This window comes from Nesoenas mayeri (assembly GCF_963082525.1).
Source record: "Nesoenas mayeri genome assembly, chromosome: Z".
NCBI lineage: Eukaryota > Metazoa > Chordata > Aves > Columbiformes > Columbidae > Nesoenas > Nesoenas mayeri.
In genome coordinates, this window is record NC_137542.1 from 52,539,602 (window position 1) to 52,563,243 (window position 23,642).

The following is a 23,642-nucleotide window of genomic DNA, read 5'->3' on the forward strand; positions in this document are numbered from 1 at the left end:
TTTTTCTTCAAATATCTCTTCCTTTGCTTTAATAGCTTGTAACTTCCAGATTAAGCATTGGTCTCCTTAAGGTGTAATTTGTGATTGTATGTTTTTGTAGCAATAAACTTGATAACATGAGCTTAAGAATTTCTTGCAAGGATGAGGAAACATGATCATTTACGCATTTCTTCAAATAAAGAGGACTATATTCTTATTACTTAGGAAAGTAAGATACTTCTGGTGCTTTTCCAGTTACCGTGATCTTTCTTTGACACTTTTTAATGTGATTACATTCTTCTTAAATCCTATACTTTGTAATTTTATTACCCAATAACATAATCAAACGGCACTGCACTCCTTAATCCTTGTATAACATGGTATGATGTATCCTGTGAGTTACTGTCATAAATTGCTTTGGAGAAATATTTGTGAGCTGTGAATGCTTCCTCTTTCTTCAGTGAAAAAATCTCTGTGGCATGAGAAGAACTGTGTGCATTTCTTCTCATACTCTATACATTCCTTATGCCTCAGATCTAATGATATGTAGATAACTGGCAGTTTCTGAAGCCTGATTGTAGAAGTGGTTTCCTTGTCATGCCCTTGTATTAGAGAATCCTAACTTCCAGTTCTTTATTGCAATTCTTCAATAATCAGTCCTTAGGGAATTGAATGTAAAAAATTGAAAATACTTTAAACAAAAGGTTGAGTTAAAGTCAGTGTTCTGTTTTTACAGTTGATCATGTGTCTTAGGCTCTAAAAGACAGCTATCTTCCATATCTTAAGCCTGTTTTTATTCATTGTCTCACTCTGAATTATACCACTAGCTCCAGATTGCTTTTGTTTCTCTCATAGTCTCTCATCATTATTGCAGTTCTCCTTCTTGTTTAGTGAAATTTTCCCTCTAGCCCACAAAAGGAGGAGTTCCCCAGCTTGGCAAGATTTATGCTGATCCAGAATAAATGGTAAAATTTTTGTTCCAGTAAGCAGCAGTTGACTCAGTGCTTACTGAGGTGTCTGCAGCCTCATTAGAACAGGTACTAAATTTCTTACAGCTGTGCATTGAAGCGGGTGAGAACTGAGCACTCCAGAGCTGTATTCAGTTATCTCGATAGCGTGTTGAGATTATTTCTTCTTGGTTTTATGATCACATTTCATCAACTTAAATAACAACCTCTTGCTTTTCTGACTTAAGATAATTTTTATGGAACAATTGTGTAATAATTATCTGAAAAAACAGACACCCAACACTTGCTAGTTTGGGCTCTCTGTGCCAGAGAGGAGGCATGCTGACATACTTGTGAGTAGGCATAGCTGTATGGCAGGCTGTTTCATGAGCAAGGTCACAATAATCTGTGTTTTCACAAAGAATAACGCTGCTTCTTGCCAGCTCCCATTTTCTCCCAAAAAAGCTAAAATTCAGATATACTTTTAAAAGGCAGCTTAACCTCTTAAATGTGTGCAGAATTTATCTACAAAATATTCTTTACCCTTTTGCCTTTTCTTCCACACCTAACTCAAGTAGATGCATAGAGGTTGGTCAATATTTATTAAAAAAGTCTTGTTTGAATGGATTTGTGTGGTTGTTGTGTGAGGGTTTTTTGTGTTGTATTTTGTTTGTTTGTTTTGTTGGCCCACTTCAACAGTGGAAGTATATGAAAACAGGTTATATCTGTAGCTGACCTGTTGCTCCATATGATCTGTTCCCTTCCCTGTCAGCTAAGAATGCCCATCTCAAACTGCGTTGCGTTGCCCCAAACATTCAAGCTCTACAAGCAGAGCACATGTTGGGTTTATCTTTGAAACTGTTTAAAGGCTATGTAGTCCTTGATCTGTGCATGCTCAGTGGTGACAAATTTTACAGTTTTGATTTTACAGTGTTAAATGAACAAATTAGCCAATTATAGAATCATTTTGGTTGAAATAGACCGTCAAGATTATACAGTCCAACAACAACCTAACTCTAGCACTCAATCATGTTGATAAGAAGCTCATCTATACATCTTTCAAACACCTTCAGGGATAGCGACTCAACCACTTCCATGGGCAGCCTGTTTCAATGCCCGAAAACTCCTTCTGTGAAGAATTTTTTCCTAATATCCAATCTAAACCTGCCCTGGCACAAGCTGAGGCCATTTCCTCTCATCCTGTCACTCACTACTTAGGCAAAGAGAACAGCACCCTCCGTGCTACAACCTCCTTTCAGGTAGTTGTAGGCAGTGATAAGGTCTCCCCTCAGCCTCCTTTTCTCCAGGCTAAACAGCCCCAGTTCCCTCAGCTGCTCCTCCACCAGCTTCGCCACCCTCCTCTGCACTCTCTCCAGCACCTCAAGGTGTTTCTTGTAATGAGGGACCCAAAAATGATTGCAGTATCATAGATTCATAGAATCATAGAATGTCCTGAGTTGGAAGGGACCCACAAGAATCAAGTCCAACCTCTGTCCCTGCATACGACAAGCCCAAAACTCACATCATGTGTCTGAGGGCATTGTCCAGTCGCTTCTTGAATATTGTCAAGTATGGGGCCATGACTACCTCCCTGCGGAGATGTTCCAGTGCTCCACCACCCAGGATGGCCTCACCAGCACTGAGTACAGTGACATAATCACTTCTCTAGTCCTGCTGGCCACACTATTCCTGACACAAGCCAGGATGCTGTTGGCCTTTTTCAGCTACCGAGGCACACTGCTGGCTCATGTTCAGCTGCTGTCAATCAACACCCCCAGATCCGTCTCTGCCAGGCAGCTTTCCAGCCACTCTTCCCCGAGCCTGTAGCACTGCCTGGGGTTGTTGTGACCCAAGTGCAGGACCTGGCACTTGGTCTTGTTGAACCTCATACAATTGGCCTCAGCACAATGATCCAGCCAGTCCAAATCCCTCTGTATGGCCCTCCTACCCTCCAGCTGATCAGCACTCCCAACCAACTTGATGTCATCTGCAGACGGACTGAGGGTGCACTCAATCCTCTCATCCAGATCATTGATAAAGAGATTAAACAGAACCAGACCAAATACTTGGACCTAGGGAACACCACTCATGACTGACCGCCAACTTGATGTTACTAGGTTCACCACAACCACCATGGGCCCAGCCATCCAGGCAGTTCTTTATCCACTGAACAGTACACCCGTCCAAGCCGTGAGCTGCCAGTTTCTTCAGGAGAATGCTGCAGGAAACAGTGTTAAAAGCTTTAATAAACTCCACGTAGACAATATCCACAGCTTTTTCCTCATCTACTCAGCAGGTCACCTTGTCACAGAAGGAGATGAGGTTGGTCAAGCAGGGCCTGTGTTTCATAAACCCATGCTGACTGGGCCCGATCACTTGGTTTGTCTTGTGTGTGCCACATGATTTGCACTCAGGATGGTCTGTTCCATAGCCTTCGACAGCACTGAGGTCAGACTGAGAGGCCTGTAATTTCCTGGATCCCCCTTCTGGCCCTTCTTGTAGACGGGCATCCCATTTCGCTACTTCCAGTCAACTGGGACCTCACCAGTTAGCCAGGACTGCAGGTAGATGAGGGAAAGTGGCTTGGTGAGCACCTCCACTAGCTTCGTACCCTTCGGGTGGATCCCATCTTGTCCGGTAGACTTGTATGTGTCTAAGTAGTGCAGCAGTTCGCCAGCCATTTTTCCTTGGATAACTGGGGCTTCATTTTGCTCCCCATCCCTGTCTTCTGGCTCAGGGGGCTGGGTACCTGCAGCACAACTGGTCTCACTGCTAAAGACTGAGGCAAAGAAGGCATTTAGTACTTCAGCCTTTCCCTTGTCCTCTGTCGCTATGTTTCCCCTCCACATTCACCAGATGGTGGGGATTCTCCTTAGCCTTCCCTTTCTTGCTAATGTATTTATAGAAGCATTTTTCGTTGCCTTTTACAGCAGTAGCCAGGCCCAGCTCTAGTTGGGCTTTGGCCCTTCTCATTTTCTCCCTGCATAACCTCACAGAATTCTTGTATTCCTCTTAAGTGACCTGTCCCTCCTTCCAAAGGTTATAAATTCTCTTTTTATGCCTAAGTTCCAGCTCCAGCTCTCTATTCAGCCAGGCCGGCCTTCTTCCCCACCAGCTCGCTTTCTAGCACATGGGGACAGCCTGTTCCTACACTTCTACGATTTCCTCCTTGAAGAGAGACCAGCCTTCCTGGACTCCCTTGTCCTTCAGGACTGCCTCCCAAGGAGGGACTCTGCCAGCCAGCCTCCTAAACAGATCGAAGTCCAAAGTAGCAGTTCTGCTGACCATCCTTCTAACTTCTCCAAGAATAGAAAACTCAATCATGATTGCTATGCCCAGGGCAACCTCTGACTGTCACATTCCCGCTACTCCTTCTCTATTTGCAAACAACAATAGAGTCTTTATCAGCAAGCAGACTGGTGGCAGCTGAGGAATTAAGTTGTAGATGTAAATATATAGCGAGAAAAAAAAAAAAAAAAGAAAGCCAAACTTGCAACTGGAGGTAGGGGAAATACAAAATCTATGTTGGAGCATAAGATGTTTTCAATGGCTGAAGCTTCTCAAACCTAACTCATTAAGAATTTGGTCGAGGAAAAAACAGTTTTGCATTCAAAGGGGCTCTCATTGATCAAAATTTGAAGAATTTGTAATGATACTTGAATTTTTTATGGCTTTCTCTAATTGTATATTTTGGATTAATGTTTTTGTGTGGGTCAGTCTTCTGTTTCCTCCCACAGTAGTAATGTGCTGTGCTAGCCAAGTAAAACTCTTATGCTGTGTAAGGAGGGGAAGAGAGGTTCCTGCATATGTTACTACATATTTCATATTCCCTAGGTCTTTTGGTCAAAATGGATATCCTCTTAGAGGTTCTTATTCTTGTAAATATAGCATACTGGAAGAGTAAAATGAAAAGGGCACATAAGAGCAAAATTATTCATAGGGAGTCTAATGAATGAGAGATACCCATAGCCTGCAACTATATAATGCTCCAAATTCAATGCTGGAGATTGATAATGCCATGAACTAGTAATAGAGCACCCCAGTTAGACCTCCCATTTGTGTCTCCACTAATGCTGGTATAATTCTTACTCCATTTTCTAGTGTTGAAAGGCAGTCTTGTCTTACAGTTCCAACCAGAATAAGTCTTTGGCCAGAAGACTGTGCTGCCTGCAAAATCCAGCTTTTCTTGTTCTCTGTCCACCTCTGCCTTTTATCTAGATCCTCCCATTACTTCTTGTTAGACTGTGTGCATTTAAATGTTAACTGCATAGACTGTTTCTATTTCAGTAGCTTTTTTTTTTTTTTCCCTATCAGTCTCTACTGATATCTTCTTTCTCTGGTCTTCCGATAATTTCAGAGCAACCAAACATTTTTTGGTTTGCTGACTTCTTGGTTGAATAATGCCTAAATTTGCTATGGTGTGCTTCTTGTACTTTATGAGCAAAGAGAGAATTATTAGCTGGCAACCCTGAGCAGGTAGGTTTAAAAGTGACAGCTGAAACTGTACTTTCTGTTTTAATGTACCATCATACTGTCATAATTTTGTTTAACTTTCCTCTGTGGTATTTTGGGAAATAATCCTAAAACTCTTTTAGTTTTTTCCATGTTTTTCCTTTGTCAATGGGTCCTTCTTTCCTTTTATTTTTGGGGTTTTTTTTTTGGTACAGATTTGCTAACTTTGACTGATTTGTGCAATCTCTTTGTACTTGCTATTCTACCTCAGCTTGTTCAGTAAGGACGGAGAGTCCTTAGAGCTTTCTCCTCTTTTCTCACAGATTTGATGGTAAATGTTTGTTTTGAGATCTTTCGTAAGAAAGAACAAGACATGTCCTGGGGCTTAATCTCAGAGGAAGCGCTGCCTTAAGTAAACATTAGATATTTCTTTTTTTTTTCCTCAAAACTCACTTGGAGTTTTTCAGGTTCCTTTGCTTTTTGATACTCAGAGACACACGTGCAGCCCAGCAGCTGTTTCTTTTAGTGACAGTTATGATGCCCAACAACTCTGAAGGTGTGGGCTGAAGCTGTGTGGAAAAATTCTCTGGAATTTTTCTGTTTCTGTAATGTTACTGATACAGTGTGTAGAAAAAAAATCAGATTTTGTTACTTTTTTCAGTGTCGATGGTTTTTGATTGTGGGGTGACAATGAAATCATGGCAGACTGAAGGGTGACCTCATTAATGTTTACAGATATATAAATGGTGAGTGTCACAAGAATGGAGTCAGGCTCTTCTCGGTGACAACCAATGATAGGACAAGAGGTAATGGGTACAAACTGGAACACAAAAGGTTCCACTTAAATTTGAGAAGAAACTTCTCAGTGTGGGTGACAGAACACTGGAACAGGCTGCCCAGGGGGGTTGTGGAGTCTGCTACTCTGGAGACATTCAAAACCCACCTGGACACATTCTGTGTAACCTCATCTAGGTGTTCCTGCTCTGGCAGGGGGATTGGACTAGATGATCTTTTGAGGTCCCTTCCAATCCCTTACATTCTGTGATTCTGTGTGATTCTGTGAAATCACTTCTATGTGGGTGGGTGAACGATTTGGAAAAAAAGAAGAGGGTCAAAAGGTTGCATGCAATTGATTGCAACTGGACGCTACTGTAATGCGAGATGTATTGTTAACCCCCTCTCCTAATCCTTCCCCTTTCAGCCCCTCCCTCTCCCCCCTTCCCACTAAGGACAGGCGATCAGGAGGGAAAGAAGGAGATAGAGAAGAAAGTTGGAAAAATTAAAAATGCTTTACTAATGCTACTAATAAGAATAGAGAAAATAATACAAAATATACAAAACCAACCTTGAAAGTTCCAGCAACTGCAGAGCCGGCACCTACAGTCCTGGATTGGACTCTGCAGCCACCTGGAGCTGGATTCAGTCTGTCACTAGGCCTCAGTTCGCAGGGACGACTAGCAAGGTCCTCTCCTAATGTTGGCCATAAGGAAAAGGGAAAGAAGGAAAAGGGACAAGACCCTCGTGATCTCCCACTTTTATATGAAGTATTCACGTGAATGGGATGTTATACTCAGTTGGTCAGTTTCTTGGTCACCTGTTTCTCATTGCCCCTCTTGCAAGATGTCCATCCATGCTTATCAATAACTTTGCATTCCATTGCTAGGTTTACTAAAACATGTATCTGGTTCTCCAGGAAAATGCAGCTAATATGAAAGCTTTAGCTGACAGGCAAATTCACTAAAAGAGAAACTTGTTTTTAACAAAACCAGGACACTCAGGAATGTGTTAACTGGTATCACCTGAGTCCGCCTTGAGATCTGGCTTTCAGTCCAAGAGGGTCACTTCTGTTTGTAATACTTGGCCATTCCCTGTGCTTTTTCCAACTGCATTTTAAATCATTTGTTTTTTTTTATTTTAACTGAAATTTTTGATACTTCCTTTGCTACATAAATCCTATTGTAACTTGCAGGAATTACACTTCACACTTGGTGATGGGTTTTACTCTTCTAGTGTGCTTTGAATTTGCCTAGCAGTAGCTTTTCCTTTTGTTTTAATTTTTCATGTATGGAATACAATGCAAGTCTTCATTTACGTTCCTCTTTATATGATGTACATCTGGATTTCTTTTTGCACCTGAAGTTTTTTTCTAATTTTGTTTCTTTGAGGTTCTTTGACCCACTTGGGCATGGGATTTGGATGTATCACTCTATTGTGACTGTACATCCTCTTTTTTTATATTGTTACAGAAGTAATACTGTGTTTGCAATGTATATCAAATATGGATATCCATGGTTCTGTGTACCAAATAGTTTTCAGGGAGAAGAAAGAAACAAAGTGTGCTGTTGCATTTAGGTGACATGTAGTTAGCTTTAATTAGAATTGGTGTTCCACATCATTCTTTCTGGTTTTGTGATCCCACGTGAGCTCATAGAACTCAAGTAATTATTCATGTTATACTGACCAAAAGAAAAGCGTTCTGTAACACCCATGAACCATGGAAAAGCTTTTCATGATTTGGGTCAGAAACTGTACAGGGATGACTTTTAGCAAGCCTGAAAGCTCTAAGCATTAAAAAAGTAAATAAAGTCTTACATGTCTTTTGTCCTTACTAGAAATTAGAAATGACAGGAGGTGACATATCCTTAACTTTTGCACATTTCAGTGGTGCTGCTATTGCCCTTTTTGCTGCTATTTTCAATGATTCTTAGGGCATTTGTAGTATGGTTATGTTTCCTTAGATGGCGAAACAAACTGTTTGCAAAGGCTTTGTTGATCTTTTCTGTTACCTTTGTCTCATGCTGCTAAATGTGATTGTACTGATGGATTGAAACACAGGAGTTACTCTTGTACAGCAAAACAAATGGAAAGCAAACTGTCAGGGAGGAAACCACTTGAGCAATAATTCTACACTCGATGAAACCTACAAGTGAACAACAAGTTCCTTGGAGCTTGAATTGACGCTGCAGTGGGGTGACTGATGGCCTTCTGTTCAGAGTAGCACCTGTGCATATGCTTAACTGTTTTGCTGACATTGGTTTATAATAGCCATGTGCTGTTTTGTTTTATTTTATTTTATTTTATTTTATTTTATTTTATTTTATTTTATTTTATGTATGCTTTTAAGTCATGCTGCTGCACTGAATATCTGAATACATCTAGAACTTGATGTGGTTTTTCTTCACGCTTTCTTCAAGCACAGTGTGGATAGACTGGAGAGTCATAATTTGGTTTTGCTCTTCTTTCATTTACAGGGAGTGTGCAAGAGATTAAGGTCAGAGAGACTCATTTTCCATTTTGGACATGAGGTTTTGTGATTTGTTTTGGCTCATGGTAGTGAAAGGATTTCTGTTGCCTTACAGCTTCTTCCAGGGAAGTTACATTTTTGATTGCATTTCTCAAATTTTTGTGGTTCCTAAAGCCCTGAACTTTTGGGTGAAACCTTCACCCCAGAGCAGTTCCTCTGATATCAGACAAACCGAATTAACCTCCTGTCTTCTGTCCAATTGCTATGCAAAGATACTGTCCTTCACTCTTGTGCAATGTGGCAGCTAGCAGCTTGATCATCAAAAACTGAGTTGAAACGTTTCTTTTATGCTTGATATACTGAGGACTTTATTTTCTTGAGAAACCCAAAAGTCGTTCTGGATTTTGGACAGGATTCAACCCACTTTGATTGTATTATCGTCACTCAAAGGAAGAATGCATCATGACCGTGAAGTCTTTTGAAGTGATATGCTCTGAACAGCACCGTCATATCTAGTTTGTCAGAAGTCAGCCTGTTCTTTCTTCTTGACCTTATTTCCTCCAAGCCTTCTCTGCTGGTAGCAGAGTTGTCAAATATGTTGAAGAATGAATAGGGCTATGTCATTTGTCTGGTTTTGGTACTTGAGACTGTGTCTTATGTCTTCTTCAGCTGGTAACTACATCGAGACGTTGAAAGTCATTTGAGGTGTGATTGCTCTTTTTTGAGACTCCAGAAGCTTGGCTTCTCTGAAATACTGAGAAGTTTTTGACAGGGGTTGATGAATAATTTCAGCCAATGAATCCAAATGCATTTCTTAGTGGAAGGGAGAATTTGAGATTCCTGTTTCAAACAATATGTTTCTATTTTAGTGTCGTGTAACATTTCTATAAGGTAGGATATCACTGGGATTGTTTGCTCTGTGATACTGCCTCACTTCATTGAGGATTTGTTTTCCTCTGTCCTGTTTTATATTATCCTGTCTTTAATGCCATATACTTGCCTGTCTTCCTGGAGCACAGGCTGACATGAAATTGTAGCCATGTTGGTGCACGTAAAGGAAGAGTGCTTTTGTGTTCAACCAGTGGACTCACCACATGCTTCTGAAGATTAACCAGATTAAACTTGAGGATTACTTTCTCCTCTGGAGCAGTAGGTTATCAGGCTTTGAGCTGGGGTCGCTGTGTTGGAGTTTGTATTGTTAGTCAGTGTTGGGACAGAGGAGCCATTTAATGAGGTTGTGGGCTGTCAAAGAATATGACTGGTCATGATTTTAGTATTTTAATCTGTGCTGAACTTTGCTTCAGGATGGCAGTGGCTACATGAGTATTCATCTCTGTTCGTAGCCACAAAATGAAGGTCAGGTTTTGGCCTCATTACTGTTGTCATATAGGTGAAGATAAACCTTATCTATCTGATATTTTGAAAACATGAAAACAGTGTTACTAGTTGTGTGTCTTAAAATTGGTAGTTTTTTTTGTTTTCCTCCTTTTTTTTTTTTGTAGTGGTAAAACCACCTGTTCAGCAGTATGGAAACTGAAGTGCCTTCGGTTTTAGCTCACACAGCAAAATGCATAGGTGCTCTTGTATTAGTGTAGCATTAAGATATTCACACAGTTAAAAGTTCGTTTATTTGTATATCCCTTTGTTCCCCTCTCTCCTAGCTGTGTGTAATTTCATTCAGGTGCCTTGAGTATTTTATAGTTTGCATTCAACTATTCCACTGCTATCTCCAGTTGTTTCTTATCCTTAGTATTATAATGGTCTACTTTGTTTTTTTGCTCCATCTGTCACATTATCTCTTCAGGAACTAAGATTTTTTTGTATAATACTTGCATGATCTCATACAACATGAGAGCTATGGAGACTGCTGTATGTAGATTTGATTTTTTTTTTTAAATAATCTACTTGAGATTTCATCAACAGCTTCAGATGATTAACCACTCCTCTGTATGTAAGTGTGTGCTGGGCACTAGAAGTTTGTTGCTTCCAACAGATCTTAATTGAAAAAATAACATGTAAAGGGAGACCATATCCATAATTATAAGTAAGACAGAGAGGTTGAACTTTTAGCATTAATTCCCACTCAGTGGTTTTTAGGCCACACCTGGAATACTGTGTTCATTTTTGGTCCCTGCTGTACAAAAATGATGAGGACAGGCTGGAGAGGATCCAGAGGAGGGCCACAAAAGTGATCAGAGGACTGAGAAGCTGCCATATGAGGAAAAACTGAGAGAACTGGGTTTGTTCAGTTTTGAGTAAAGAAGGCTTAGGGGAGATCTCATCAGCATGTTCCAGTATTTAAAAGGTGGCTACAAAGAAGATGGAGACTCCCTTTTTACAAGGAGTCACATGGAAAAGATGAGGGGTAATGGGTACAAGTTACTCCTGAGGAGATTCCAATGGAAATTTTTCACAATGAGAACGGTCAGCCATTGGAATAATCTCCCCAGGGAAGTGGTGGATTCCCCAACATTAAGATTCAGCTGGACAGGGTGCTGAGCCATCTTGTCTAGACTGTGCTTTTGCCAAGAAAAGTTGGAGCAGATGATCCTTGAGGTCACTTTCAACCTGCTGTTCTATGATTCTGTGATTCAAATGAGGTTTGGGAATCAATGAAAGACCTCCAGATCTGTATCTGACAAGTGTTTGAAGACCAGTCAGGCTGTTAATTGCAGGTTCACTTATGACTTTTTGGTTATCCAAATGGCATGGAAAGTACACCAGTTTTGGAAAGGTCTGAGAGCTAGTTGTGAGTTGAACAATTCTCTTGATGTTTTTGATATATTTGTGTTTATCATTTCAGAAATGGCTTGCTTCTGTAGTTACTAATACACATTTCTTGCAGCTCTGTGCCTTTCGAACTGCAGTGTAATATGTGATGATATCTTAAAGGTGTAGCTCTACTCCATGCTTTATGAAATATTTCAGGATGCATTTCCTGTCCATAATCAAAAGCAGAATATAGGATGTAATTTTATTTGCATGGTCAATGACCTCTGAATTCCCTACTTTCCACAGATCTTGTGCAGCTATTGGATGCAGCTGCCAACATTGTGACAATAGAGGTTTGGTTTCCATGGTGAATGCTTAAATAGCTCTGACTTTGTTAGGGGCCAAGTAACTTTAAGGTGCTGAGAGAACAGGAAGGCAGTGATTGGACTGTTTGTAGATTGGTATTTCTGATGGAAGAAATGCTCATTGAGCTTGAGTGAGGAAGCTTGCGAAACAAATCTATAAAATTTAAATATATTATTATAAGTATTCCCTAAAACGTGAGTAGAATTTCTCAGGTCAGCCAGTGGTAAGTGCTATCAGACAGCAGCTTAAATTTCATCAGCCATTTGAAGCCTGAATTTTTAAAGTGTGTTTTCATTCCAACAACAACAAAAAAATCTACTGAAGGAAATTAGCCTTGCAGAAGCACAAAGTCATGAACATAACAAAGATAGAGGAATCATATCAAATAAAATGAGAGTGTGATCTGGAGGAACCCATTTTCCATGTCTTCTGAGATTCTGTGTCTGCTGTTTGTCAGGAACTTTGATACCTAGCTGTGCTTACTGGTGAGGGGCGAGTGGGTGGGTGGCAGGTCTACATACGCTGCTTTGGACATGCAATTTGACCTGGACTTTCGATCATTCGTTTAATCAACAGCGCATAAAGATTTTCCAGACTAAGTTAAGGAGTCTGTACTGTAGAGATACTGAACCTGACAAAAGCAACCTGCGGAGCCCCACTGTCACCCACAGAGCCTCCGTATGTGTTTTACAAAGGGCAATAATTATCTTTGACAGGTTATTAAATGTCATCAGGGCTGTTAAGAATCGTGTCTAGTTGCATAAGAACTGGCACAGTGTCTGAACAGAGGGAAGCACAGACTTTTATCAGCTCATCTATTCCTTCATGTTTTTCCATATGATATCAAGAAGTTGTCACAAAGATGCCATGCTGACGGGGACAGATTGAATCCATTTAAAAGACTGTCTGCAAAGGGCCTGACACACAACCTGAGGAGCTCTGGCAAGCTTTGAAGAATTTTATGTGGCCTTCAGCCTGATATCCATTAAGTGCAAACTCTGTTTGAAGGAGCTTATGTTGTGCAATGAACTCAATTGGCCTTTCTCACTTAAGTACCAGAGTAGAATATTTACTGTGGCTTTGCAGAATCTGTGAGATAAGTATAAACTGACGTCAGTGAATAAAGCTAGAAGGCATGTTTACTCTGTTTAGCTACGGACACGCATGTAAGGTTAAACATCATTGAAAAAATAGTTTTTTGAGTAAAATTTTAGTTGATAGCTTTTATTTTTAAAATCTGTTACCATTGTTCAGCTTAACTACCACTGTAAATGTTATTAACCCTAAAATACTTCCTTTCACATTTTTAAAAGGTGTTGAAGGAGTTTCATAACTTTCCCTGAATTTATCTTCTGCTTCTTTAAACCAATGAAGATGGTTTCAGCAGCATGTATAGCTTACCATTTATATGGAAAAAATCCAGTAGAAGTTCCTAATTCAGTAAGCTGTCTTCTTATAATTATGTTTCTCTGGATGACTTGATCACGGAGCCAGACACCACTATTTGCAACTGTGCTTTACTGACATCTGTTCAGTTTCTACGTTTCTGCAGTAGTCCTCAATAAGAGATCCTGGGTAGCTGTGTAGACGAACTAGGGTAGGGTTGTAAAGACTGGATTTCTTTACCAAATTCAGTGACTGGCTTGTACTTAAGAAGGAAAAAAAAAAGAGCTGGGACTACATAAAAACAGAATGTGTGAGGGAGGAGTGATTGCACGTTTTCCCTTTGTTGTTACAGCAGATGTATTCCTCTGATATGAAGGCAACAGATAGTGGGGGAAAAGGTATTTGCATGTATTGGGGTGCTGGAGGTCTGTCTTGGACATTACTGGGTAATTAGACCCCATAACTTAAAAATAAACTTCCTGTTTTTCCTAGAGTGGTACACTTTTAGATTTTTACATTAAAATTTTCCATATTTCATATAAAGAGAGCCCTAGTGAACCTTACTAAGGGTTTAAAGAACCTTTTGCATAAGCCTGCATAAGCCTGCTTACTTTGGAAATACTGTTTGAGATATGAGCAGAACTCTAAAGTAGGGTTTGTGTAGGATTTTTTTTAATATATATATTGATTAATTTACACTTCTCCAGGGAAAGTGAGAGGTCTGCATATTTATGACTAGAGGCATGTCCACAAAAATTGTTTTTTTACAAGCTGTACTCCTTAACAGCTGATATTGTAAGGTAAAATACATGCCAAAGCAAGCCAAGGAAGGACATCAGTGGAACAAAGTTCTCTGATTTTTTTCCTATGACAACAGGTAGAGCCTGGACAGTTGCTGCTCAAAAGACGCTTTGATGTTCACACCAGGTATTTAATGAAATCAGCACAGGAAGCAAACTCAGGCTTACCCAACTGCACAGCTGAGCAAGGCATGTGCCTGTCTTGCTGAATGTGCACTGTTATGCTGCTTAGGAAGTGGAAGTCAATTTCCTCAATCCACCTCAGTGAGGCTTAGGTCAAAAGTTACCAGGTGAAGTTATGTTTTCTTATAAAGCTGTTGTAGATATAACTTGGAGTGGTATCAGCTTAATAGTTGTTGATTTTGCCAAAATTTGTTTTTTAGAACCGTATTGAATTAACATTTGTAAAAAAAAAAAAAAAAAAAAAAAGTAACTTATTCCTTTTGTTTTTTTGTTTTGCTTGTTTTTCCATATCTTGGCAGTGTTTTAGAGCACTTTGCTGCAAGGGACCGCCTCCACCACGACCTGAATATGACTTGGTTTGCATAGGCCTCACTGGTTCTGGCAAGACTAGTCTTCTATCACAGCTTTGCAGTGAAACCCCGGAGAATATAGTGTCTACCACAGGTAGGATGCTGCCTTTACTCCATGGTGCACTGTAACATTGCCCTAAGTTAACATCTGAAAACACATAGCAAAGGTGGTAGAGAGGTTCAGCTTAGTTATCCAGCTTTTTAAAGCACCTGATGAATTGGTTTGAAGCTACCACTGCTTACTCTTTCAGTGGAATATATGTGAAAACATACAATTTGGAATGCATTGAAAGTCAAAATACACATTGTGGTGTAATGAAGTAGGACAACTGGAAACATACAGTAGCAGTGAAGTGTAGACACACATTAAAAGGTTTGTGTCTTCTCTTTTTACTTTTGGTTTTAAGCAGTCTGTTATATGGACAGAAAGGATAATGTGCTATAAAATAGAGTGGGACAGTGGTGCTCTGAAGTTGAGATTTACTTCTCATACTTGGTCAGAACTGCCTTGTGATATATAATAGCAACCAAAAGAATAAATGTAGGGGAAATGTTTATTTCTGGTGATAATGCTTTCTTTTTGGATCAGCAAAGAGACTGTTCATGTAGTAAGCGCAGAATGAGATTGGATTTTGCAAGAAGTTACAGTGTAATTGAGAAGATAAACAAAAAGAGGTACAACAGCCACAGCTAAAAGGTATCTTTAGTCCAAAAAATTTGAATGGGCACACTGATCTAGATGAACCAGAATGCCTAATACTGAAAAGCGTATTTTGATTTAAAAAAACAACAAACAAATCCCAAACCAAACAAATAAACCAGCAAACCAAATCCAAACAAACTCCCCCCAAAACAAAAAAAAAGTAACAAAACTAACAAACACAATAAAAACAAAAATGCACCAGAAAGGAGAGAAACAAACGTGCAGTGAGAAAAAGGAACATCTGGCCGCAAAGCTCAGAAAGAGGACAGATCAGGTTATAGAGATGGAAGAAATCTGTTTCCTGTGGCCACAGTGATTTAGTAAGGTTGATTTGCTGAGGGAACAGGTAATGAGTGTTGTGTGGGTGACTTGTGTATATAACTTGTGCATGTAGTTATATGGCTTTATATTGTAGCTGTGGTGCCTGAATGTTATGATTGTCCCTTAGCAACCCTTACTGGTTTTCAGTTTATCTTTGTTGGAATTAGAAGACCATAACACTATTAATACAACTGTAAGTAAAAGAGGTAGAAGAAAATATCCCTTCCCCTTCCCCTTCCCCTTCCCCTTCCCCTTCCCCTTCCCCTTCCCCTTCCCCTTCCCCTTCCCCTTCCCCTTCCCCTTCCCCTTCCCCTTCCCCTTCCCCTTCCCCTTCCCCTTCCCCTTCCCCTTCCCCTTCCCCTTCCCCTTCCCCTTCCCCTTCCCCTTCCCCTTCCCCTTCCCTTCCGTTTTTACAGTGCTATTACTGGGACTGATAAAGAGATCTGACACTTCATTGTATGGAGAAGATGTTAATGCCTGACTCAGAAAGTTAGAAGGAAATTGAAATTTAGCTTTTTAAAATTTTTTCCTTTTTTTCCCCCTCTCCTGAGACATTTTGTGCTGGGGGAAAAAACCAAAAAAAACCAAAAAAAACCCCGGTATATGGTATTATATACACTTGCAGGTATTTATGCACTAAACATGCTGAATTTAGTATTATCATATATCAGTGGATTGCTTGGAGCCTTTCATATTCCCTTTCTCTTGAATGTCTGAATTTTCAATTAGAGGAAAACATCACACTTTAAAAGTTTTTTAGTTTTAAGCATGTAACAGGCTAATAGAGGATTCATAGATGTTTAGAGTGTGCTTGTAACCATTTTAATACATACTGCTTAGGTCTGTAAAAGGATCATTTGTAGACAGGACAAATACTCTAGGTGTAACCAAAACCTATGAAGTTTAAATGTAAGAAAACAGTTATTTGCATTACACATTGTCTTCCATGTCTCCTAAAAATTGCAGAAGGATTGCTTCATATTAATGATACTCTGAAATCTAAACTTAAGTTCCAGATGCATTAAAAATGGTTTTATGAAGGTATTTTCCATACTAACTCCTTACCAAAGCGTGGGTGGCCTGGATGAAAGTTTTGTGCTGAATTTCATGTGTGCCAGCTATTAAATAGTATCATAGCAAATTTCATTGCTTGCAGTGATTTATTGCTGTCCACACCCCCCCAAACTGATAGTTTTAAAAATCATATTGAAACATTTTCATGGCAAAATCCTAGTTCTCGTTGAAAAAAGTAGTCTCTTCTGAATGTATGCAGTTGATTTCAGATGTCTTCTTTAACAAATAACTTTCTAATACTCTTTTTTTCTGTTCTTAGGTTTTAGTATAAAAGCAGTGCCATTCCAGAATGCCATCTTGAACGTGAAAGAACTTGGAGGTATAACGTTTATTTATTTGATTATAAAAACATGCACTGTCTAAATCTCATCATACCAAACTGTTAGTTGTATTAAGTTTAAAAATGATAATCAGTGTGACTGGAATATAAAACCTGTGTTTCACCATAGCAGATAAAGTTGAGAAAAATTGTCCAAATGCAGACTACAAAGAACAAAAAGTAAAAAAGGAGGAGGAGCAGAAGGCTGACAAGTGTGATAAATCTCCTTAATCTAATTTCTTGCATTGCAGAGGTTTGAGTTGTACAGAAATAGAAACTGGACTATAATAGTAGTATGGCTTGTATGGCACCTCAAGGAAATGTGTTGCCTGTGTTTATTGTATGTATAAGCTTTTACTTAGGAGCACTGACTCAGGTAACTATGTGAATATTGGGCAAAACCAATATATTTGCTGCACCACTGAAAGTGTTCCAAAGGCAGCCAACTTCTGTGAGGTCTGTTCTTTGGTTGGATTTGTTGAGTTTTGGAGGGATGGTTGTTTTGTGGTTGCGTTTTCTTAATTGTCTGTATACAGATAAGCTATTGGACTGCCCAATTCTGACCCTTAGTCTTAAGTGGCCAAGAGGTAGCTCTGTTAAAAGGAAAACATTCCCCTAGTGAGAGTTCTTGTGAAGTCTAATTTAGTCTCATGTTCTTCTAATTAAAAAACCCACATAGATCTTTGTATTCTCAAATTTCTGTAGATCTTTATTATGTATGTAAATGAGTAGAAAGGATCTTGAGGATGTTTTCAGCAAGGTTGAATCCTCTTTTAAATGCTCTGGGGTAGAAGTTAACTTGATTCTTGAACGAAGTTTCATGAGATCAAATCAAGTTTCATGATGGTTGTCTTACTTGAAACTGTTTCAAGAAAGCTTTGAGATAAGCATATATTGAAAGGTTAGCATTTCCTCTTCCTGCCATTGGTCCGTGGATTTAAACATGTGTGTTCTTGTTTTGAACATGTATCCTGTAAAAGAAGAACAAGTTTTCTTTGGTAAAGGAACCACTGCACAGGTTTAGTCTTGGTTCTGATTGAGTGTGTTATCTGCATAATGTGTCCTTAGGTTGCTGAGGTGACTTTCTGTTGGTGTTTATTTAGGTGGTTTTTGTTTTGTTGTTGTTGTTTGGTTGTTTTTTTTTTAAAGTAGGGTGAATAATTTGCAGCCCAGTTGATACTATAATCTGTATGAAATATATATAATGAATGTAGGTAAGTGGAGTTTTTGCATCAAGAATCGAATCTGAGTATTCTATAGCAGATCTTTGTTAAAGTATCTTCCTGAACCTTCTCTGGTCATACAACTTTTATTTTATGCAGGTATGAGTGTTATGAGAAACCTTATCTCAGTGGAGTGCCTTGATGTTTCGCGACAGGATGTCCTGAAGTAATCCAAAGAATTTGATTTGTTTTTTTTTTTTTTTTCACCCATTTATCTCTTCCCAAAGGCAGAAGGATTGTCAGAATTTTTTTACTCCACCGTTTTATTTATTTTCCATTTAACAATGGTTGTTTACATATCTGTACTTAGAAATAGTATCATCTGTTTTTTTCTATGAGATACTGGAGAAAAATGCTAATTCTGATAGCTTTTCATTGCCTATGTAAGCGAGATAAGGCAAGCTTCCAAAAGTTTGTTTTTCTTCCAAAAGTTGGTGGCTGATATTTAATCTTCTAGTTGAGAGATCTGTTCCTGTTTGATGAAGGTAAAGTCTGAGCTTTCTGGAGTGGGCATGGTTTCTCTCTTGCTGCTGTATGAAAATAAAGAAAAATATCCTACCTATTTAGTCACTGCTAAATTTTATTTTGGAATTTCTGCTTCTGGTGTTGAAGAGAAGCCTATGTTTTTGTTCTCATTCCTGTTTTTTGCCGTCAGTTGTTACAGTATTGTTATGTAAATTCTCTTTACTGTAGCAGAAAGGTCTTGTCCAGACATTTCATCTTGGAAACCTGGAGGAAGGTAGAAAGGCATCTGTTTTTAGCAGTCACTGTTCCTTGTTGTTGTTATTAGAATGGTGAAGTTCTATATAGTTTCACTTTTTGATACTCTCTTTTAAAATTGTCTTTTAGGTTTAGGTAACCGAAAGCTTCATATGTCTTTGTACAGTGATGTATTGACAGCTGATGTTTCAGAAACTCAGGGCAGAAGTCATACTGTTTAAGGTTCTTACATGCAGCAGCCAAGCAGTTATGTGAAACAGATGCTGACTGCGTAGTATCCTTTTTGTTTGTCTGAAGCAGTATCCTTCCTCAAGGTCGAAGATGGTGCTGGCTTTTACTGTACTGTTTGCCTTCTGGAGCCACTAATGAAGCCAGTTGTGTTTCTCTATTTCTGTAAGGACTAAATTTTCAGGCAAAGTGTACAGAAAACAGTCTCTCTTCTTTTGGCTCTTCCACCTGATTCTCTTCTGCATCCTTTAGGATTAGGGACATGAAGCAAAGTTTGCTGTGCTCTTTTTGCAGAAATTTTTCTTTGAAGTACATGATGCTAGAGTATTAAAACAAAATCCTACTTATGATTATTTTTTAATTGCATTTATTTCCTAAGCCAGGCTGCCTTCCTACCAGAAAACAGGGATTTTTATCCAATTTCATAAATGTTAAATGTTTTTTTAAAAACATTGAATTTGATCCCAGATACTTAAGAATATATATAGCTTTCAAATCAAACATAGGTCTTCCTGAATTAGCTGAAAATGAGGTCTTGCTTTATTTACTGACCAAACTGAAGTGCCCATTCTCTAAGTTTCTCTTTTGATATACCAGTAATCCCTTCCTGCTAGCTGAAAAATTTTGAATTACCATATTTTAAAAAAATTTAGTCCATAAAACAATGTGTTTAATTTAGCTTACTGTGAAGATGTACCATACCCTAGTCCACATTCTTTCAGTATATATTTTTAACAGAATAACTGGAAACATCTTTCTATATTATGCAACTCAGCTGAGTAATGGAATAGAAAGAAATTCAGATTTGATCAATTCCTGGTATGGTGCAGCAGTCTCTAGGGGGAACTGAGGATGGAATTGTGTGCAATGAACATGTGGGGAGTGGGGAAAGACTGGAAAAATAAGGAAGATGATAACATTCTTTGTTGTTCAGAAAGTTCCAACAGTGTTTTGCTGAAAGAAGTTTGGTATGCTGAATGCTGAGGTTTATTGTCAAGACAGAAAATTAAGGTGCAAAGGCAATAGGAAGCTTTTTCTTTAGTTCTAACAAATTCTAGCCTGGAGATACAGTGCCTGAAATGACCATTTATTCAGTGTGTTTATTCAGTAATTTGGTGTTGTAATGCTGTTGAAACAGAATGCAAAGTTGTGGTGTCTGCTTTGACATAGTGCCTATGAAGGCCTAAATCAAGATTATAGGTCTTTTCTAGAGACCAACTAATAATTTACAGGGTGTTGGGGGTTGTTTTTATTTTTGTTGTTGTTGTTTGGTGTTTATTTGTTTGTTTTAAAGTCTTATTTTATAATTTAGTTTGCTATCTTCTAAATTCAGGCTTAGAAGCTACTGGTGAAACGCCAAATACCAAGCCTGGTCAAATTTAAAAGACTGATTCTGGATGCAAACAGCTCTTTTTCTTCTTAGCAAGTTTCAAAATACTAACAACATATTATAGGCTTTAGTAACATTCTCTTTTTAATGTGCTAAAATATATTCTCGTATGTTTATGTTATGTTTTGTAATACACCCAAAGGCTTTTTCCACAAGTGTAGAGAATCACCATGTTGTGTAGTCATCTTTGAAAGTTAATTTAAATCAAACTTTAAGTGCTTAGCAAAAGCAGAGTGGTTAATGTCAGGCATGCTCAAGTCGCCAGTTGGTTGAGCACGTCCAGAAAAAGAGATGAGAACTGTCCTCCCCACTGCTGTTCCTTCATAAGCTTAATGACCAAAGTTATAAACTCACACTCTTAGGTCAACTAAATTAATTGTCTAGGTGAGAACAAATAACTTCAAATAGGATTGGTTAAAGAAAGCGTACGTATTTTGTCTTAATTTGGAAGTAAAGAGCAGAGGAAGAGAGAGTAGAAAGGGGAGTCGCACTGTTATGCTATTCCAGTTGTATGGAAAATATGCACCCCTGGAGAAGATGGCAACAGTTGTCAGGTAGTATCTGCCTTATGAAAAAACGAAGTAAGAGGAGGAAAATAATGTTGAGCTATTAATTAAAATTTACAATTTGAGTAGTTATGGGAAACTACCCTCCTACTTTGCTCTGTGGAGGTAGAGGGGAGTACTGAACATCCTTCTAGCAACATAGCCTGGGAGAGCAGCTAAAATTTCATCTAGTTAGTCATCAGAAAACCGATCCCACAAGTAAATGCCAGCCTATGTCATCTTTGCAGGGATGAACTAACACAAAGCAATAAAATCTCTGTACTGTATTTGACTAAACAGCAGTTGACACCTCTACAAAATCTGGTCGTGGAGTGCATGCAATGCCATCTGTGACATAGCTGCGTCTAACAGTTTACAGAATGTCTTAGCAGATGAAATTTTTAGATGACCCTGATGAGCTGTCCAAGCTGTGAGTCGCACAGAGACATTCAGCTTCTGTAAGCATTAAAGTTAGATCTGTTTGCTGTCAATCATACTGAGCCTGCTGTTCAAATGGTTCCTAAGCCCAGGCTCTGTCACATAGTTTCCTCATTTGGTAGATAAAAGAGATCATTTACACGTGCTTACAAATCTCGCTAATGTGAGTCCTGAAGAAGCTCCAATAAGGATTCAGCATTAGTGATATTTCTACTGTTCTTTGGAAATATTGTTCTTTTTCTACATTAAGCTTTTTACACAGTGAATAGACAACCTGCTGCCTAGCTTGTTCAAAAAAAGTAGAAGCCATGCAAGCAATGCCTATCAAAGCTATGTACAAGATGATAGGTACTAAATGCCTTCTTTGTCCCTGTCTACATTGCCAGAGGCTGTCCTTAGGAGCCCTGTACCCCTGAGGCCTCAGAGGAAGTCAGGACAATGGAGGAGTTTGCCTTGGTTGATGAGGACTGGGTTATGGAGCAATTAAGCAATCTGGACATCCATAAATCCCTGGGTCCAGATGGGATGCACCCATGGGTGCTGAGGGAGCTGGCTGAAGTCATTGCCAGACCACTCTCCATCATCTTTGCTAAGTCGTGGGGAACGAGGGAGATGCCTGAGGACTGGAGGAAAGCAAATGTCACTCCAGTCTTCAAAAAGGGCAAGAAGGAGGACCCAGATAACTATAGACCGGTCAGCCTCACCTCCATCCCTGGAAAGGTGATGGAACAACTTATCCTTGGTGCTGTCTCAGGGCATATCAAGGGTAAGAGGGTCATTAGGGGCAGTCAACATGGCTTCACCAAGGGGAAGTTGTGCTTGACCAAACTCAATGAGGACATAACCAGGTTGATAGATTATGGTAAAGCAGTGGAGATGGTCTGTCTTGAATTCAGTAAAGCATTTATCACAGTCTCCCACAGTATCCTTGCAGCTAAACTGAGGAAGCGTGGTCTGGATGAACAGGTAGTGAGGTGGACTGTGAACTGGCTGAAGGAAAGAAGCCAGGAAGTTGTGATCAATGGGACAGAGTCTAGTTGGAGGCCTGTATCTAGTGGTGTCCCTCAAGGGATAGTACTGGGACCAGTACTATTCAACATATTCATCAATGACTCGGATGAGAGAATAGAGTGCAATGTCAGCAAGTTTGCTGATGACACCAAGCTGAGAGGAGAGGCTGACACGCCAGAAGGCTGTGCTGCCATCCAGCGAGATCTGGAGAGGCTGGAGAGGTGGCCAGGGAAAAAGTTAATGAAATACAACAAAGGCAAGTGTAGAGTATTGCATCTGGGTAGGAACAGCCTCAGGTTCCAGTATAAGTTGGGGAGCCACTTCTTAGAGAGCAGCGTAGGGGAAAGGGACCTGGGGTTCCTGGTGGACAGCAGGATGACCATGAGCCAGCACTGTGTCCTTGTGGCCAGGAAGGCCAATGGCATCCTGGGGTGTATTAGAAGGGGGGTGGTTAGCATGTCAAGAGAGGTTCTCCTTCCCCTCTACTCTGCCCTGGTGAGACCACACCTGGAATATTGTGTCCAGTTCTGGGCCCCTCAGTTCCAGAAGGACAGGGAACTGCTGGAGAGGGTCTAGTGCAGAGCCACAAAGATGATGGAGTGGAGCCTCTCCCTTATGAGGAAAGGCTGAGGGAGCTGGGTGTCTTTAGTTTGGAGGAGACTGAGGGGTGACCTTATTAATGTTTACAAATATATAAAGGGTGAGTGTCAGGAGGATGGAGCCAGGCTCTTCTGAGTGACAACAATAGGACAAGGGGCAATGGGTTCAAACTGGAACACAGGAGGTTCCACTTAAATATGAGAGGAAACTTCTTCACGGTGAGGGTAACAGAACACTGGAACAGGCTGCCCAGAGAGGCTGTGGTCTCCTACTCTGGAGACATTCAAAACCTGCCTGGACACATTCCTGTATAACCTCATCTAGGTGTTCCTGCTCCAGCAGGGGGATTGGACTGGATGATCTTTTGAGGTCCCTTCCAATCCCTTGCATTCTGTGATTCTGTGAACATTTTCTAGTTGTATTTTCATGGGACAGGGGCCTGTTGTTTTTTTTTTTTTTTTCTTGATGGGATGTTATGTGGAAGAAAGGTAGAACCTTGGTTTGTTAAAAAGCCTGTCTCCTATTGGACTTGCAATTCCATTTTCTTCAAACTCTCTCTATCAAGAGTATGGAAGCGTAGTTTAGCATCAGAAATAACACCTACATTTTATGAACGTCCCCCAAACAAACACAAAGTTTTCATTTTTTATT

The 23,642-nt window shown here is 39.7% G+C and overlaps 1 protein-coding gene across 3 annotated transcripts in view; it reads left to right on the forward strand.

The window, feature by feature from the left end:
- ARL15 (ARF like GTPase 15) overlaps positions 1–23,642 on the forward strand; it is a 224,468-nt gene that overhangs the window by 64,405 nt on the left and 136,421 nt on the right. For all 3 annotated transcript variants that reach the window (XM_080362288.1, XM_080362287.1, XM_080362289.1), the window contains 2 exons: positions 14,369–14,513; positions 16,777–16,836. In XM_080362288.1, the coding sequence (XP_080218414.1) occupies positions 14,369–14,513; positions 16,777–16,836 (205 nt within the window). The remainder of the gene's footprint in view (positions 1–14,368; positions 14,514–16,776; positions 16,837–23,642) is intronic.